General features: G+C 34.8%; 1 protein-coding gene across 1 annotated transcript in view; it reads right to left on the bottom strand.

Moving 5' to 3' along the window:
• LOC148946507 (uncharacterized) overlaps positions 1-17485 on the bottom strand; it is a 304047-nt gene extending 286562 nt beyond the window's left edge. Inside the window, exon 1 of the mRNA XM_089097124.1 lies at positions 17330-17485. Coding sequence (XP_088953250.1) covers positions 17330-17380 — 51 coding nt within the window. The 5' untranslated portion in view covers positions 17381-17485. The remainder of the gene's footprint in view (positions 1-17329) is intronic.

Here is a 17485-nt window from a genome sequence, read left to right as displayed (position 1 = left end):
TAACCCTTGCCCTGGGGGCTCTGGGGGGTTTGTTATCCTTAAATATATAATTTCCAGAACTTTCAACTACGTTGAACAACATGGCTATCTCTAAAATTTTATTCAATGTGCTTGGGGACATTGTGGTTGTGAGAGGGGGTTAGTTGCCGTTAGTTTACTTTTGATTATTAAAAAGGACATTAGCCCTTTCAATTTCCAATCAAATGAGCCCTTTCAGAAATTTCTGCAACAACTTTCTAAATAAACCTTATATGCCCCCAGGGCATAACTTACAACCCTTGCACTGAGGGGTTTATCATCCTAAAAGACCTAATTTCCAGAACTTTCAACTACTTCAAACAAAATGGATATCTCAAAATTTTGATTGGATGTGTTTGAGGAAATGGTGGCTTTGAGAGAGGGTTTAGTTGCCCTTCAATCACTTTCGACTATTAAAAAAGGCACTAGCCCTTTCCATTTCCAATCGAATGAGCCCTTTTTGAAGTTTCTACAACATCGCTTTCTATAAAAACCTTATATGCCCCCAGGGCATAACTTACAACCATTGCCCTGAGGGCTGCGGGGAGGAAATGTCATCCTTAAACATCTAATTTCCAAGACTTTCAACTATGTTGAATAAAATGGCTATCTCAAAATTTTGATTGGATGTGTTTAGGGAAAAGGTGGGCGGGAGAGGGGGGTTAGTTGCCCTCGAATCACTTTCGACCATTAAATAGGGCATTAGCCCTTTGAATTTCCAATCGAATGAGCCTTTTTTGACGTTTTTACGACAAGGCTTTCTGTAAAAACCTTATGTGCCCCCAGGGCATAACTTACAACCCTTGCCCTGAGGGCCGTGGGGGAGTTTCCTCCTCAAAAACATAATTTCTATCTGAAAATCAACTACGCTGAACAAAAAGGCTATCTCAAAATTATGATTGGATGTGTTTTGGGAAATTGAAGGCGTGGAAGGGGTGTTAGTTGTCATCCAATCACTTTCGACTATGAAAAAGGGCACAAGCCACTCCAATTTCCAATTGAATGAGCCTTTTTCGAAGTTTCTACAACTTCTTCGACACGAAGTGCTCTGGTCTAAAGGAAAAAAAAATAAATAATACATTGTGCCAACATTGTTCTTATATGCCCCCAGGGTACAACTTAAAACCCTTGCCCCGAGGGATGTGGGGGAGTGTCCACCTCAAAAGATAATTTCTTTCTGGAAACCAACTACGCTGAACAAAATGGCTATCTCAAAATTTTGATTGGATGTATTTGGGGAAATGGTGGGCGTGGAAGGGGTGTTAGTTGCCCTCCAAATCACAAAAAGAGCACTAACCATTCCAATTTCTAATCAAATTAGCCCTCTTCGAAGTTTCTACGACAACTCCTTAGATTCCAAGTGCCCTGGTATAAAGAAAACAAAAATAAATAATACATTGTGCCAACATCGTTCTTTACTTAGGCAGCGCAATTGCGCTGCCTATGATATAACACTGAGTCTTCCGGTTTGGAACACAAATAATTATTTAGTTCGTCGTTTTCGACGTCACCTGTCAGAAAATCTCAAAAACTTCAATCTTTTTTGCCAAAATGTGGCACAGACAATGAGGCTCCTAGTGCACGAGACCAGGCGGAGAACAAGTTTAGAGTACATACTTTTCTTGCAAATTTCAAAGACCTAATATGGAAATTCAGTTTCCATTCAATGAAAATGTACTGATTTCTATGGCGAAAGTAAAGGAACTCAAAAGAGAAAATAAGAGTTGAGAAAAATGGACACAATTTAAAATTCAGGCTACAAACGTAGAGACTACTGTTCAGTTCGTAATAAATAAAAAAAACGTAATAAATAAATAAGATCTCATCACTCTACGCCCTTTCTTTTCTTAAATTAAATAAAACAAAAAAGTTTTTTTTTCAACTGAAAGTAAGGAACAACATTAAAATTTAAAACTAACAGAAATTATTACGTACATGAGGAGGTTCATCCCCTAGTCAATACCTCGCTCTTTACGCTAAAGTTCGAATTTTGTTCGAATCATAAACCCCTGAATCACAAAGAACGATTAATAAGAATAGAAAGCTCTTTGAAAGTGCTAAAGAAAAACTTTAGCGTAGAGTGAGGTATTGATTAGGGGGCAAACCTCCTCATATACGTAATAATTTCTGTTTGTTTTAAGTTTTAATGTTGCTCCTTACTTTCAGTTGAAAAACTTTTTTTTTCTACCTAATTTCTGATCGTTTTTTAAATAATGCTGGAAACTCCGGCACCCCCTTCATAAACATATCCCTGCCCTCCAGAAAACATCCTCTAAAGAAGTATCCTCTCCAGTAACCCCTCCTCCGACTCCCCCCCCCCTACCAGAAAAAATCCCTCCTGAAAACGTCTGTATACTTCCCAATAATCAATACTATATATAAACAATGGGCGAAGTTCATAACTTGCAGCCCTTCCCCCTGGGAATTGTGGGGGATTAAGTCATCCTCAAAGACATATTTATTATATTTTTGACTATGCAGAACAAATGGCTATCTCAAAATTTTGATGGGGTGACTTCGGGAAAAAAATGAGCATGGGAGAGTCACTTAAAAAGGGCACTAAAACTTTTAATTTCTGTTCGAATGAGCCTTCTCGCGATATTCTAGGACTACTGGATCGATATGATCACCCCTGGGGAAAAAAAAAAAACAACAAATAAACACGCATCCGTGATCTTTCTTCTAGCAAATTCTATACAAAATTCTACATTTTTGCAGATAGGAGCTTGAAACATCTACAGTAGGGTTTTCTGTTACGCAGAATCTGATGGTTTGATTTTCATTAAGATTCTATCACTTTTAGTTCAATTTTTTTTCTTTTCATTCATTTTTTTTATCACTTTTAATTCTATTTTTTTCAGGCTCGTAACTTTTGATGGGTAATTCTAAAGTTTATGAAACTAATATATTTGAAATCACCATAAAAATACGATGCTATTGATGTAGCTTCTAGTACCAAAATTACGTTTTTTAGAGTTTAAGTTACTATTGAGTCGGGTTGCTCCTTACTTACAGTTCGTTACCACGAACTGTTTGATTCGGAGATGACTCATTTGTTTCTACTACAAAAGTAACCATAAGCAAGAGAAAAAAAGAAGCTTGGGAGGGCTTGGAGGTCTCTCTTATCAACTTTCGAAGGTGTTTACCCCTAGAAGGTGGGGAAGGAAAATAGTACCTGTCTGGAGGCCAGAGATGATAAGTCATTCCCCTCACCCAATAACTGATTGTAGCCGTGTATGGCCAGCTGTGTTTACCTCACCAAGGCTTATCCATACCCAACTATGGTCCCTGGGGGATACTTCCTCCCATTACCAGTCAAAACCTATTCCCCCAAAACTATAACTTATAGCCATAAGCCCAATTCTCATCCTTAATTAGCATCAACATTTTTTCCCTATTTGACTGTCCTGTGGGGTGGGACCCACAGTACAGCCAACCCATCCTGACGCCTGGTGTCATCCTATACCCAAAACCCTATTCTTTCTTTTTTTTTCAAAAACAAATTCGAAAAGGCAGGTTATTTTCAATCATGCTACAAGTCACTAGTAATTGAATAACTTAGAACCCATAAGATCCTGTCCATTGTTGTTGGTGGGTCGCTAGTATATGTATTTCCCCTCAAACTGCAGGCAAAGCCCAATTGTACCTCCCTTATATTTTAACACGATAATTAGCAGCATATTTCAATAATTCACTTCTTCAAGCCCCATAATTTTTTTCGATGGTTATGTAGCCCTTTGTTTTAAAAGTCCAGTACTGGAGCCACGTTAGAAGGCAGTGGATCTTTAGCCAATTTGCGCCAAGCTGAATCGATTGCTTCCAAATTTCGACGTTGGACACAGAGGTGGAGGAAAATAGAAGAAAATGTATAAAGCTTTAGTAGTTCAATTTCAAAGTCTAGTATTTGTGTTTCGATTTTACATTCGAGCAAGAAGGATGCAACCATGGCCATTATCTTAGTGAGGGCGCATTGAAAATCGAAATACCCATTTGAGCATCAGATGAATGTCCTTTCCCCTTTTTATACAAATTCCTTTTCTTTTGTTCTCAGCTGTTTGCTTGAAGTAGAAATATTGTTCTTTAGTTCCGCTTCAAAATTAGTGCCTTCGTTTTCATCCATTTTTCCCAAAGTTTTATCAGTTTCCTTGAGTTTTCCCAGAAAAAAAAAACATTGTGCCTATTTACTCTTATCGCAAATCGATAAAACCTTATTTTTTTCAAAATAACTTTTCTGTATAATTTGTCCCAGTCTGTTGTTTCCCAGATCTACGTTTGGAAAAAAGATGTTCCCTTTCCTGGGCCCTATTTTTGGAAGAGCCAGCCATTTTTTTTTTCCTGGGAAGGTAGAGGGCAACTGTAAAAAAAGATTGATAATTTGATTACAAAGTGCCTGGAAATTCAATAAAGTTTTCGAAGTGGCAGGCCTAAGACACACTAGGCGTTTTTTACCAAGCATTTGTTAGATGTATGTAGGATTATTGGGACATACACATTGGGCAGTAAAAAATGATCAGTAAAACAAATGTTGGTAGCAGCAATGCAGCTCTCCATTGTCATTACAATAAAAGAATGGCAAAGCAAACACATGTTCATGTTAACACTTATGACAAGATGGTGGCCTATGGAATCAAATGGAAGCATACACACTCAACAATTTTTACTGCTGAAGACTGCTGATGAGAGTGGATTTGCAGAGAGTATATCATAAAAAAAAGACTAAATTGGAAGTCATAAATGAATTTATTTTCCTGGGAAGGGAAAGGGCTATTAAAAGATACTAGATAATTTAATTACAAACTGCCCAGAAATTCAAGGAAGTTTAAAGTGTCAGGGGGGGGGGGGGGTGGTTGGGCTCAAATTAGTTCCTGCCTCCAACCCTAAACAAATCAAAGCCAAAACAAATAAACATAAAAATAATCTTAATCCAATTAATATGCCCTAAACTTAAATACTTTGTTAACAAAACATGAATTAATTTATATTCATGTACAATTAAGAAAATTTCTACCTATTGGTAAGAACTGACTCCCGTGCTCCCCCTCCCAAATGTCTGTACATGTAATAAATTGATAGGCATACAGGGGGGGGGACATATAATGTAATTTTCAATGTGTAGGCAAGGGGGGCAAATTTGCCATTTTCTCAATTATTAATAATGAGAATTGAAAGTGTCAGGTCTATTTAAAATGCATTTTTCAGATCCAATCATGATTGACTGATGTTGCAAAAGTAAAATGCATGCTGCCCAGTTTGTGCATGCATGCTAGAGTAGCAACAACAACAAAAAACACTTAGGGTGCTCTTGGTCCAAAGAATATAACTTTTCAGCATTAAAAAAAGGCTTCCTAGTCCTTTCTTAGAATTCATTTTTGTGGGGCATGTTCCATCAAACATTTTTTTTTATATGACTGAAAAATTTTGTACAGTACAGTACTGTCAACTAATGTTTTTCATATTAGGTTTGTATTGGCCTGGGAACTTCTTGGTGCAAGTTTAAAATTGATTAGAAACACATTTTTTGGAGCATTTATTGGCCCAATATTTGGGGGTTCTCAGTGAAACTAAGAAAGATATTTAGCCCCTTTTGTTGGGGAGGGGGGGAGTGAATGTTCTATTCAATTTTTTCTAGTCATTTTGGATCTACATGGACCAAGAATCTAAAGATACAAGTTCCAACCCAACAAAAAAAAAAAAATTCTTTTTGGATCCTGTTTTACTGGGGGGGGGGGCCTACTCCAAAACAAAAATCATTTTTGTATATCAGGTTCCCCTGATTCAGGGACTTTGAGTAGTGGGAACCAGAGAAAAATTTATTTTGGCCCTTTTCATACCCCATTTTCATCCAAGCTAATATTTTGTTTCCTATCTAGTCATTGTTCATTGAGGAGGAGCCTTGGTTCAGAATATTTTAAGTCATCAGGGAAAAATTTGTTAGCCCTTATTTTCACAGGAGCCAATGCTCTTCTTCTATTTTTCATCCTTTACTGGGATCCTCTTAGCTTAAGAACTCAAGTATGTAAGTGATAATCCCATCAGAAACAAAGCTTCCTATCCTTTTTTGTGGGCCTGAACCACATGGGCATGACCTCACCCCCAGATGGATAAATTTTGGGCAAAATACCCAATAGTTGAAGAGCTAGTCACCACTTTAATAGTTAATGACTGTGAAACCTCAATTATATCACCTAGAAGGTGGATTGTTCTGCCATAGGATTTGTCTAAATTTTCTTGATTGGTATGTGGTTAGCTTGAACACTTTCTACATTACAAACAATTTTGAAAGCACCAAAAGTCAATAGTAGAGCCTTACCATGGACTAATACTGTAAGCTTGAGCCTACCTTACCTTACCTTAAATCGCATTGTCCAGCAAAATAAGGAAAGATCCTGTAGAGTTGCTGGTCAGTGACGATGGGGAGTCACTTGTTTGGTGGCGTCCCACTCTGTTTTCCATGGTTTGGTGGACCAATTAAGGGAAGGTAAGGTAATTAGGGGAGTGGGGTAAAGTTTAAACTTACTTCTCATTGGGATACCACCAGATGGCTAATTTGACAGTGTAGGCCTATATACACAAATCTTTGAATTAGCCAACTGACCAACCAGTATTTTAAGCCTAGGAGTTCAGCTGGACATAAGGTAACATATTAAGAAAATGCTACTCAACCTGGGAAATAAAATCTCAAAGTTAGAATAAAGTATTGAAATTATAGACAAACTCTGTATTGTATGCATTCAATTTAAAGCAAGTACTTTGAAGCAGAATAACTAAATTTGTTTAGGTTGGCATGTAAGGGTAACTTTTGTTTAAGTTTCAATATTGAAAAAAGTCTTAATAGGCTATATTGTAGTCAGCCAATCCTAACTAACCAGTGTATGTCTAATGCAAGGTGTATGTCTGATGCAAATGAGAAGGGACATCCCCCACATGGCTAATATGGGAGTAAATGTCATTTGTGATGCAAATGGATATTATATTTGGATTGAGGATACAATTCTAGGTATATATTTGCACATTAGGGGGGTGGGGGTATATATACTGTGAATATATAGGTTCTAGAAAATCCATGAATTTCTTAGAAAAACTGAAAAAACAAGGAAAGAAGGGAAGATAAAGGATCTCCCCTTGAAAAATTTGTCAAATAGGACTTTTTTGGATATAATGTAGTAGGAATTGCTTTTTTAATATTTTTTCCTATATCCTGCATAAATTCTAGGCCTAAAATACTGATTGGTCAGTTGGCTAATTCAAAGATTTGTATATATATACACTGTCAAATTAGCCATCTGGTGGTATCCCAATGAGAAGTAAGTTTAAACTTTACCCCACTCCCCTAATGTGCAAACATATACCCTGAATTGATACATATAGGGATTAGGGTAAAATTCATTTCCAACAAAAGGATTATTATATTTGTAATGAGCATAAAAAAAGACACTGAGTTGTACGTATACTTTTTTTTGTAAGTCAATAATATAAACTGCCAAAAATTCACCCAAAATAAAATTTGCAAAAGAGGCAATGGTAAAGTTCTATGAAATCATATTATTGAGTTAGGACAAAAGTGAATACACCATTCAATGCCTTTTTTATGCTGATTACAAATATAATAATCATTTCTATCGGAAATGAGTTTCAGCCCCCCCCCCCCTATATATGTCAAATCAGGGTTATGTTTGGTATAGCCTAAAAGGGGGGGGGGGGGTGTAATTAAATTACAATAGAAATTCTTATTAAATTTTTAATAAGAAAAAAAAAGGCATTGAATGGTGTATTTACTTTATTCCTAACTCAATAATATGATTTGGGGCCAATATCTACCAAATCATATTATTGAGTTAGGGCTAAAGTGAATACACTATTCGATGCCTTTTTTGATGCTGATTACGAATATAATAAGCATTTCTATCGGAAATGAATTTCAGCCCCCCCCCCCCCTATATAGGCCAATTTAGGGTTAGGTTAGGTTTAGCCGTTATAGGGGGGGGGGGCTGAAATTCATTTCCAATAGAAATGCCATGCTGAATTTTGTCACGTTTCTTTTCTTTTTATTACCTCCATACACACATCCCCCCCCTCTATATAAGTTGTCATGAATTACACTTACTCTATGTTTTCAACTACTATATAATAAATTCATAAACAAGTTAAAATAAAAATAAGCTACAATTAAAAAACTTCTGCGGTTAAAAATGTTAATTAAAATATATTACAAAATCCTATTTAAATCCTAAGCCATTTAATTTTCAACCCATGCTGACTTTCTTTATGGTATATGAAACCAGCTTTGTTGTGATGTCACACTTGCCTTATCAGAAATCCTTACCCTTAAGGGTAGCAGGCACATGCCAAACAACTGTTGATAAGACCATTTAAACTGTATTAATTAAGGAAAGGATTTGACAACAGAGACCAGTAAAAATAACCTAATCTTTTTTAGAGGACAAATTATGTCATGGAAAGATGTTTTTGAAATTCCCCTTCCAACCAAACTTAAAATTTTCTAAAATTCTACTTTAGAAGCTTTTAAAATATATCTAAAGTACTAAAAGATAGAGTGCTAAAAACATCAGAATTGACTTCAGAGGACACAGTATATCACGGGAAAAGGTTTTTGAAATCACCCGTCCCCCTAACTCAAAATTTTCTAAAATTCTACTTTAGAAGCTTTTAAAATATTTCTAAAGTACTAAAAGATACAGTGCTAAAAACATCAGAATTGACTTCAGAAGACACGTTGTATCACAGGAAGATGTTTTTGAAATCCCCCTCCCCCCAAACTAAAAAATTTTCAAAATTCTACTTTAGAAGCTTTTAAAATATTTTAAATATTTCTAAAGCGCTACGACATAGAGCGCTACAGACATCAGAATCAACTTTAGAGGACAATTTATGTCATTGGAAGATGTTTTTGAAATCCCCCTTCCCCCCAAACTCAAAAATTTTCCAAAATTCTATTTTAGAAGCTTTTTAAATATTTCTAAAGCACTAATAGATAGAGTGCTAAAAACATCTAAATCGACTTCAGAGGACACGTTATATCACGGGAAGAGGTTTTTTAAATCACCCTTCCCCCCAAACTCAAAATTTTATAAAATTCTACTTTAGAAGGTTTTAAAATATTTCTAAAGTATTAATAGATACAGTGCTAAAAACATCATAATCGACTTCAGAGGACACGTTATATCACGGGAAGAGGATTTTAAAATCCCCCTTCACCCCAAACTCAAAATTTTCTAAAATTCTACTTTAGGAGCTTTTTAAATATTTCTAAAGCACTATGACATAGAGTGCTAAAAACATCAGAATCGACTTCAGAGGACACGTTATATCACAGGAAGAGGTTTTTAAAATCCCCCTTCCCCCAAACTCAAAATTTTCAAAAATTTTACTTTCGAAGCTTTTTACATATTTCTAAAGCGCTAAAAGAAACAGTGCTAAAAACATCAGAATCAACTTCAGAGGATACGTTATATCACGGGAAGAGGCTTTTAAAATCCCCTTCCCCCCAAACTCAAAATTTTCTAAAATTCTACTTTAGGAGCTTTTTAAATATTTCTAAAGAACTAAAACATATAGTACTAAAAACATCAGAATTGACGTCAGATGACACGTTATATCACGGGAAGATTTTTTTGAAATCCCCCGGCCCCCCCCACTCAAAATTTTGCAAAATTCTACTGTAGAAGCTTTTAAAATATTTTAAATATTTGTAAAGAGCTATGACATACAGCGCTACACACATCAGAATCTACTTTAGAGGACAATTTATCTCATTGGAAGATGTTTTTGAAATCCCCCGTCCCCCCAAACTCAAAATTTTCAAAAATTATATTTTAGAAGCTTTTTAAATATTTCTAAAGAACTAATAGATAGAGTGCTAAAAACATCAAAATCGACTTCAGAGGACACGTTATATCACGGGAAGAGGTTTTTGAAATCCCCCTTCCCCCCAAACTCAAAATTTTCTAAAATTCTACTTTAGAATCTTTTAAAATATTTCTAAAGTACTAAAAGATACAGTGCTAAAAACATCAGAATCGACTTCAGAGGACACGTTATATCACAGGAAGAGGTTTTTTAAATCCCCCTTCTCCCCAAACACAAAATTTACTAAAATTATACTTTAGTATCTTTTTAAATATTTCTAAAGAAATAAGACATAGAGCGCTAAAAACATCAGAATCGACTTCAGAGGACACGTTATATCTCGGGAAGAGGTTTTTAAAATCCCCCTTCCCCCAAACTCAAAATTTTAATTTCGTAGATTTTTTACATATTTCTAAAGCTCTAAAAGATACAGTGCTAAAAACATCAGAATCGACTTCAGAGGACACGTTATATCACGGGAAGAGGTTTTTGAAATCACCCGTCCCCCCAAACTCAAAATTTTCTAAAATTCTACTTTAGAAGCTTTTAAAATATTTCTAAAGTATTAAAAGATACAGTGCTAAAAACATCAGAATCGACTTCAGAGGGCACGTTATACCACGGGAAGAGGTTTTTAAAATCCCCCTTCTCCCCAAACTCAAAATTTTCTAAAATTATACTTTAGGAGATTTTTAAATATTTCTAAAACACTAATACATAGAGTGCTAAAAACATCAGAATCGACTTCAGAGGACACGTTATATCACGGGAAGAGGTTTTTAAAATCCCCCTTCCCCCAAACTCAAAATTTTCCAAAATTTTACTTTTGAAGATTTTTTACATATTTCTAAAGCGCTAAAAGATACAGTGCTAAAAACATCAGAATCGACTTCAGAGGACACGTTATATCACGGGAAAAGCTTTTAAAATCCCCCTTCCCCCTAAACTCAAAATTTTCTAAAATTCTACTTTAGGAACTTTTTAAATATTTCTAAAGCGCTAAAACATAGAGTGCTAAAAAGATCAGAATGGACTTCAGAGGACACGTTATATCACGGGAAGAGGTTTTTAAAATCCTCCTTCCCCCCAAACTCAAAATTTTCAAAAATTCTACTTTAGTAGCTTTTTAAATATTTCTAAAGCTCTAATAGATAGAGTGCTAAAAACATCAGAATCAACTTCAGAGGACACGTTATATCACGGGAAGAGGTTTTTAAAATCCTCCTTCCCCCCAAACTCAAAATTTTCTAAAATTCTACTTTAGGAGCTTTTTAAATATGTCTAAAGCTCTAAGACATAGAGAGCTACAAACATCAGAATCATCTTTAGAGGAAAAATTATATTATGGAAAGATGTTTTTGAAATCCCCCTTTCCCCCCAAACTCGAAATTTTCCAAAATTCTACTTTAGAAGCTTTTTAAATATTTCCAAAGCACTAATAGATAGAGCACTACAAATATCGGAATCGACTTCAGAGGACAAATTATGTTATGGGAAGATGTTTTTGAAATCCCCCTTCCCCCAAACTCAAAATTTTCCAAAATTTTACTTTTGAAGTTTTTTAAATATTTCTAAAGCGCTAAGACATAGAGTGCTACAAACATCAGAATCAACTGTAGAGGATAAATTATGTTATGGGAAGATGTTTGTGAAATCCCTCTTCCCCCCAAACTCAAAATTTTCTAAAATTATACTTTAGGAGCTTTTTAAATATTTCTAAAGTACGAAGACAAAGAGAGCTAAAATCATCAGAATCGACTTCAGAGGACACGTTATATCACGGGAAGATGTTTTTAAAATCCCCCTTCCCCCCAAACTCAAAATTTTCCAAAATTTTACTTTAGAAGCTTTTTTAAATATTTCTAAAGCGCTAAGACATAGAGCGCTACAAACATCAGAATCAACTGTAGAGGATAATTTATGTTATGGGAAGATGTTTTTTAAATCCCCCTTCCCCCCAAACTCAAAATTTTACAAATTTATACTTTAGAAGCTTTTTAAATATTTTTAAAGCGCTAAGACATAGAGCGCTACAAACATCAGAATCAACTTTAGAGGACAATTTATGTTACGGGAAGATGTTTTTTATGTCATGGGAAGATGTTTTTGAAATACCCATTGAAATTTTGACAAAACAACATTTTACCTTAATTTTCAGTTATCAGTTTCTTTTTCTCTGGCTTTAGTTCTGAAAATGCAATTTCAGTTATTTGAGCAGAATTTTAAGCCATATCAATGTTTTATTTCCAAAATTTAGGAAATCTATTTGCATATATTTAAAACCTTATAAGTTGGGATTGACCAAAGTTTTGAAGCAGAAAACAATTTTGTTGTACTTCATTTAAACAGAAGATCTATTTTGCAAGGTTCCGTTGCTATATCTCACAAATTTTTAAAGGTTATTCAAAGTTTTATAAATCCCCCTTACCATTCATCCCATTCCCCCTTCATACTCTAAAATCTGGTTGATAATTTGAAAAGCCTTATTTTCCACGGGGGTATTTTTGGGGGGAGGGGGGATTTTCCGTGAGGGTATTTCCCGTGGGGGGGATATTTTCTGCGGGGAGGTATTTTCCGGGGGAATTTCCGGCGGGTATTTGCCAAGAACCACAAATTTGATGGTATGAGTTTTATTAAAATCTTTTACTTTTAGGGGTTGTTTCCCCCTTTTACAAAACTCAGACAAATTTGTTAGACATGCAATTTATCAACCAGATTTTAGAGTATTGTTCTAGTGCAACACGTTGCAACAAAATGGTCAGCTTAGATTAGTATAAGCAGGGGCACCGCGAGCAGGTTGCTGACCACCGCCCCCGCCCACCCCCTCCCCCCGCTATCAAATCTCCTTTCAACTAACCTTTGCACCCTCGAAAGAAAATTTTTATATAAGTTCCAACATTTTTTACATATTTTAAATCTCGGATGTAAAAAAGAAAAGCAAAATTTTTCAACATTATAGGATTAATCTATTTGAATATGTTTTATGTGGTTACACAACTCAAAATGTTAAGGGGTTTACAAAAAAAATAATCAAAACTAATATAGATTATTCGGTACTTTTGCATTATAAATAACCCACTGCTATAGACTGTACAAGGAAACCAGACAAACGGGTATTTGTTAGACAAATGGATCGCAAAGCGTGATTTCTTATTGCGTTTACAATATTTAAACTGTTGTTTTTTGGGTTTATGGAGGGAAAAAGGTACCTAGGTTAGGTTACGTATTTAATATATGCTATGATTTACCCCCCACCCCCTAATGTTCAAAGATAAATTCCAAATTTTTTTCTAAACTGTAATATTTTCATCCTATTTTATTTTCTTTAACTAGCAGTAACCAAAATTAACATCTTTTGTGTATAGTGGTGGGTTATTTATAATGCACAAGTACCGAATAATCTTTAGTCAAATATTTACTTCTGCCCCCTCTTTCCCCCTCCCTCTTTACACTTTCATAAAGTCTTATTGCTTCAAGAATGAAGATTTCTACACTAAACTCTTTGGACAAAAAAATTTTAAGTGAATTAATAAAATGTGGGGTTAGATAGAGTAATTTACCAAATGTTCTGTTACAACGTTTTAAACATTAATTAGTAAATAATACCCATAAAAAACAAATTAGTTGGGGTTATAAAGCTCCAATATATATTTCATGAAATGGTGCATTCTTGAGGAGATTGAATGTTTTTTTTGAAATAGTGCTCTGCCAGATATCCTTCCATATGTTCTTCTCTTCTGCCATATCTGGGTATATTGTCTCGAACTTCACGCCAGTGTCTTTCGATGTTTTGTGTGTGAGCACCTGTTGCAGGGTCAACAAAATTTATGCTGTGGTCGACGCATAAATGCTGATAGACCTGGCTAGCCAGGCAATCGTAGGCCCTCCAACAGTCACTGATAATTGTTGTCCCTGGCAGGATTCGGTTTTGGATAATTCCCAACAACGTGGCACTACTTCTATCCAGCACAGAAACCATGAATGAATTACTAGTTCCTCGCTCTATTCCACCAAATACCCATTTACCCTTGACAATCCGACCACTATTATATTTACGCTTCCCAAATTGGGCTTTATCTATCTCAACAATGACTCCTTCTCCTCCCAAAGGAGCGAAGTTTGAATGACATATGTACATACAAACCTCTCTTCAGAACTGGCTCCAATCCACAAAGGTTTGTTTACAACAAGTAACATTGTTGATCATGAAATCCTTCCTTGGAGGCGGTATTTGAAGCCAAATCCTAAAAAAACAGAAATTTTCTAGCTCAGAAAGGTGTGAACCAGCCATCCATGTTTTGTCATAGAGTGATTTTGAAAAATTACACTTTACCTGAGAATATTCATGGCCACCTCGGATAGGTATAAGCCTAGACTTCTGGCAACGGAACGAATTTCTATATTTTACGCAAATCTGGCAACAAATATCGCAATTCCTGCTTCTCAATAACATGCCATGGTTATAATACAACCCTAAGACTGCCTCAACAGTAGGAAATTGAACAATACCACCACAGAAATTTATTTCACAAAAATTGCAAGACATATCTCAATAATTGTCATTTACAGACTGAAGCTGTAACTCTTAATATCTGTTGAAGCATTAATTAATTGTTTCATTCTTAAACAGCGGGAATAGTCGAACAAAGATAACAGTGAATTAGGTTATAAATATATTGGAAAGATAGGTCAACTTAGTATGCGTTTTTCCTGCATTTGAAATAGTTACTTCTTAACAGATGTAAATATCCTTGTCGATTCTGATGTTTTTAGCACTCTATCTATTAGTGCTTTAGAAATATTTAAAAAGCTCCTAAAGTAGAATTTTAGAAAATTTTGAGTTTGGGGAGAAGGGGGATTTAAAAAACATATTCCCGTGATATAACTTGTCCTCTGAAGACGATTGTGATGTTTTTAGCACTGTATCTTTTAGTACTTTAGAAATATTTTAAAAGATTCTAAATTAGAATTTTAGAAAATTTTGAGTTTGGGGGGAAGGGTGATTTCAAAAACATCTTCCCATGATATAAAGTGTCCTCTTAAGTAGATTTTGATGTATTTAGCACTCTATATATTAGAGCTTTAGAAATATTTAAAAATCTACTAAAAAAGAATTTTTGAAAATTTTGAGTTTGGGGGGACGGCGGATTTCAAAAACATCTTCCCTTGAGATAAAGTGTCCTCTCAAGTTGATTCTGATGTCTGTAGCGCTTGATGTAGTAGCGCTTTAGAAATATTAAAAAAAATTAAAAAGCTTCTCAACTAGAAGTTAGCCAAATTTTGAGTTTGGCTGGAGGGGGGATGTAAAAAAAATCGTCTCGAGATGTAACGTGTCCTCTGAAGTGGATTCTGATATTTTTATCAGTCTATTTTTTAGCGCTTTAGAAATATTTAAAAAGCTCCTAAAGTAGAATTTTAGAAAATTTTGAGTTTGGGGGGAAGGGGATTTTAAAAGCCTCTTCCCGTGATATAACGTATCCTCTGAAGTAGATTCGGATTTTTTTAGAACTGTTTCTTTTAGCGCTTTATAAATATTTAAAAAAGCTCCGAAAGTATAATTTTTGAAAATTTTGAGTTTGGGGGAAGGGGGATTTTAAAAACCTCTTCCCGTGATATAACGTGTCCTCTGAAGTCGATTCTGATGTTTCTAGCACTCTATCTCTTAGTGCTTTAGAAATATTTAAAAAGCTCCTAAAGTAGAATTTTAGAAAATTTTGAGTTTGGGGAGAAGGGGGATTTTAAAAACCTCTTCCCGTGATATAACGTGTCCTCTGAAGTTGATTCTGATGTTTTTAGCACTGTATCTTTTAATACTTTAGAAATATTTTAAAAGCTTCTAAAGTAGAATTTTAGAAAATTTTGAGTTTGGGGGGAAGGGTGATTTTAAAAACATCTTCCCGTGATATAAAGTGTCCTCTGAAGTTGATTATGATGTTTTTAGCACTCTATCTATTAGTGCTTTAGAAATATTTAAAAAGCTTCTAAAATAGAATTTTGGAAAATTTTGAGTTTGGGGGAAGGGGATTTCAAAAACATCTTCCCATGACATAAATTGTCCTCTAAAGTTAATTCTGATGTCTGTAGCGCTCTATGGCGTAGCGCTTTAGAAATATTTAAAATATTTTAAAAGCTTCTCAACTAGAATTTAGCCAAATTTTGAGAGTGGGGACCCGGGTGATGTCAAAAACGTCGTCCCGTGATATAAGGTGTCTTCTGTAGTCGAGTCTGTGGTTTTTAGCACTGTCTTCTTTAGTACTTAAGAAATATTTTAAAAGCTTATAAAGTAGAATTTTAGAAAATTTTTAGTTTGGCGAAGGGTGATTTCAAAAACCTTTTCCCGTGATATAATGTGTCCTCTGAAGTCAATTCTGATGTTTTTAGCACTCTATCTTTTAGTACTTTAGAAATATTTTAAAAGCTTATAAAGTAGAATTTTAGAAAATTTTAAGTTTGGGTGGAAGGGGAATTTCAAAAACATCGTCCCATGACATAATTTGTCCTCTAAAAAGGATTAGGTTATTTTTACTGGTCTCTCTTGTCAAATCCTTTCCTTAATTAATACAGTTTAAATGGTCTTATCAACAGAGTTGTTTGGCATGTGCCTGCTACCCTTAAGGGTAAGGATTTCTGATAAGGCAAGTGTGACATCACAACAAAGCTGGTTTCATATACCATAAAGAAAGTCAGCATGGGTTGAAAATTAAATGGCTTAGGATTTAAATAGGATTTTGGAATATATTTTAATGAACAAGGTTAAAAGCAGAAGTTGTGTAAGGTAAGCAGTGATTTATATTTATGAGAGTAATATAGGATGAAATATGAGTTAAAAACAACTAGTAATGTGCAGTAATTTACCATTATATAGGGGGGGGATGAGCGGAGGCAGGTACTTCAAAATACATTCCTGTGACATACCTTAGCATGTAGATCCATCCCTGAAAGTTTCATTTTCCTAACCTAACTCCTTTCCAAGATAGCCAAAAGTAACTAAAGTAGAATTTTACCGAAATGCTTACTATATTCGTAATCAACATAAAAAAAGGGGTAAGGCATCGAATGGTGTATTCACTTTTGTCCTAACTCAATAATATGATTTTGTATATATTGACCTATGATTTTGTAGAACTTTACCAAGGCAATTAGTATGTAAAAAGATCATAAAAAGACCCATCATGTGTTGAAAATTTACATAGCCTATGTGATGGAATAAAGCCGAAATTTGCCCTTCAGTTTGAGGTTAGAAAAAAAAAATACTCAGAAACAATTATTTTTGGGTATCATATTTATGTAGGAATAATGCTCTGGGATATTTTATAACAGCAGATTCTACACAATAAAAACTTAAAATGTTTTTCATGAACTCTTTCAGTTTTTTTCTTTGGAGATAAGACCTTTCTAGGCTTATGTTATAAAATCCAGCTTAGCTACATTTCAGAAGACTTACTTTGACTAATCTATCAGCTTGCATATCTTCTAGTGAAGGGTAAATAGGCATTTTCGTGAAGTTATCCTATACACTATTTACTTTACTTCAAGGAATCAACAGCGTTACTGAATTTTGAAATATTCCGCAGTCTAGGAAAAGAAATGAAATTCCCTG

Source organism: Artemia sp. Qi Xiang Cuo, chromosome 11, assembly GCF_049724085.1.
Source record: "Artemia sp. Qi Xiang Cuo chromosome 11, ASM4972408v1, whole genome shotgun sequence".
Taxonomy (NCBI): Eukaryota; Metazoa; Arthropoda; class Branchiopoda; order Anostraca; family Artemiidae; genus Artemia; species Artemia sp. Qi Xiang Cuo.
Note: the sequence above shows the minus strand (reverse complement) of the source record. Positions and strands in the feature narration are given on the sequence as shown.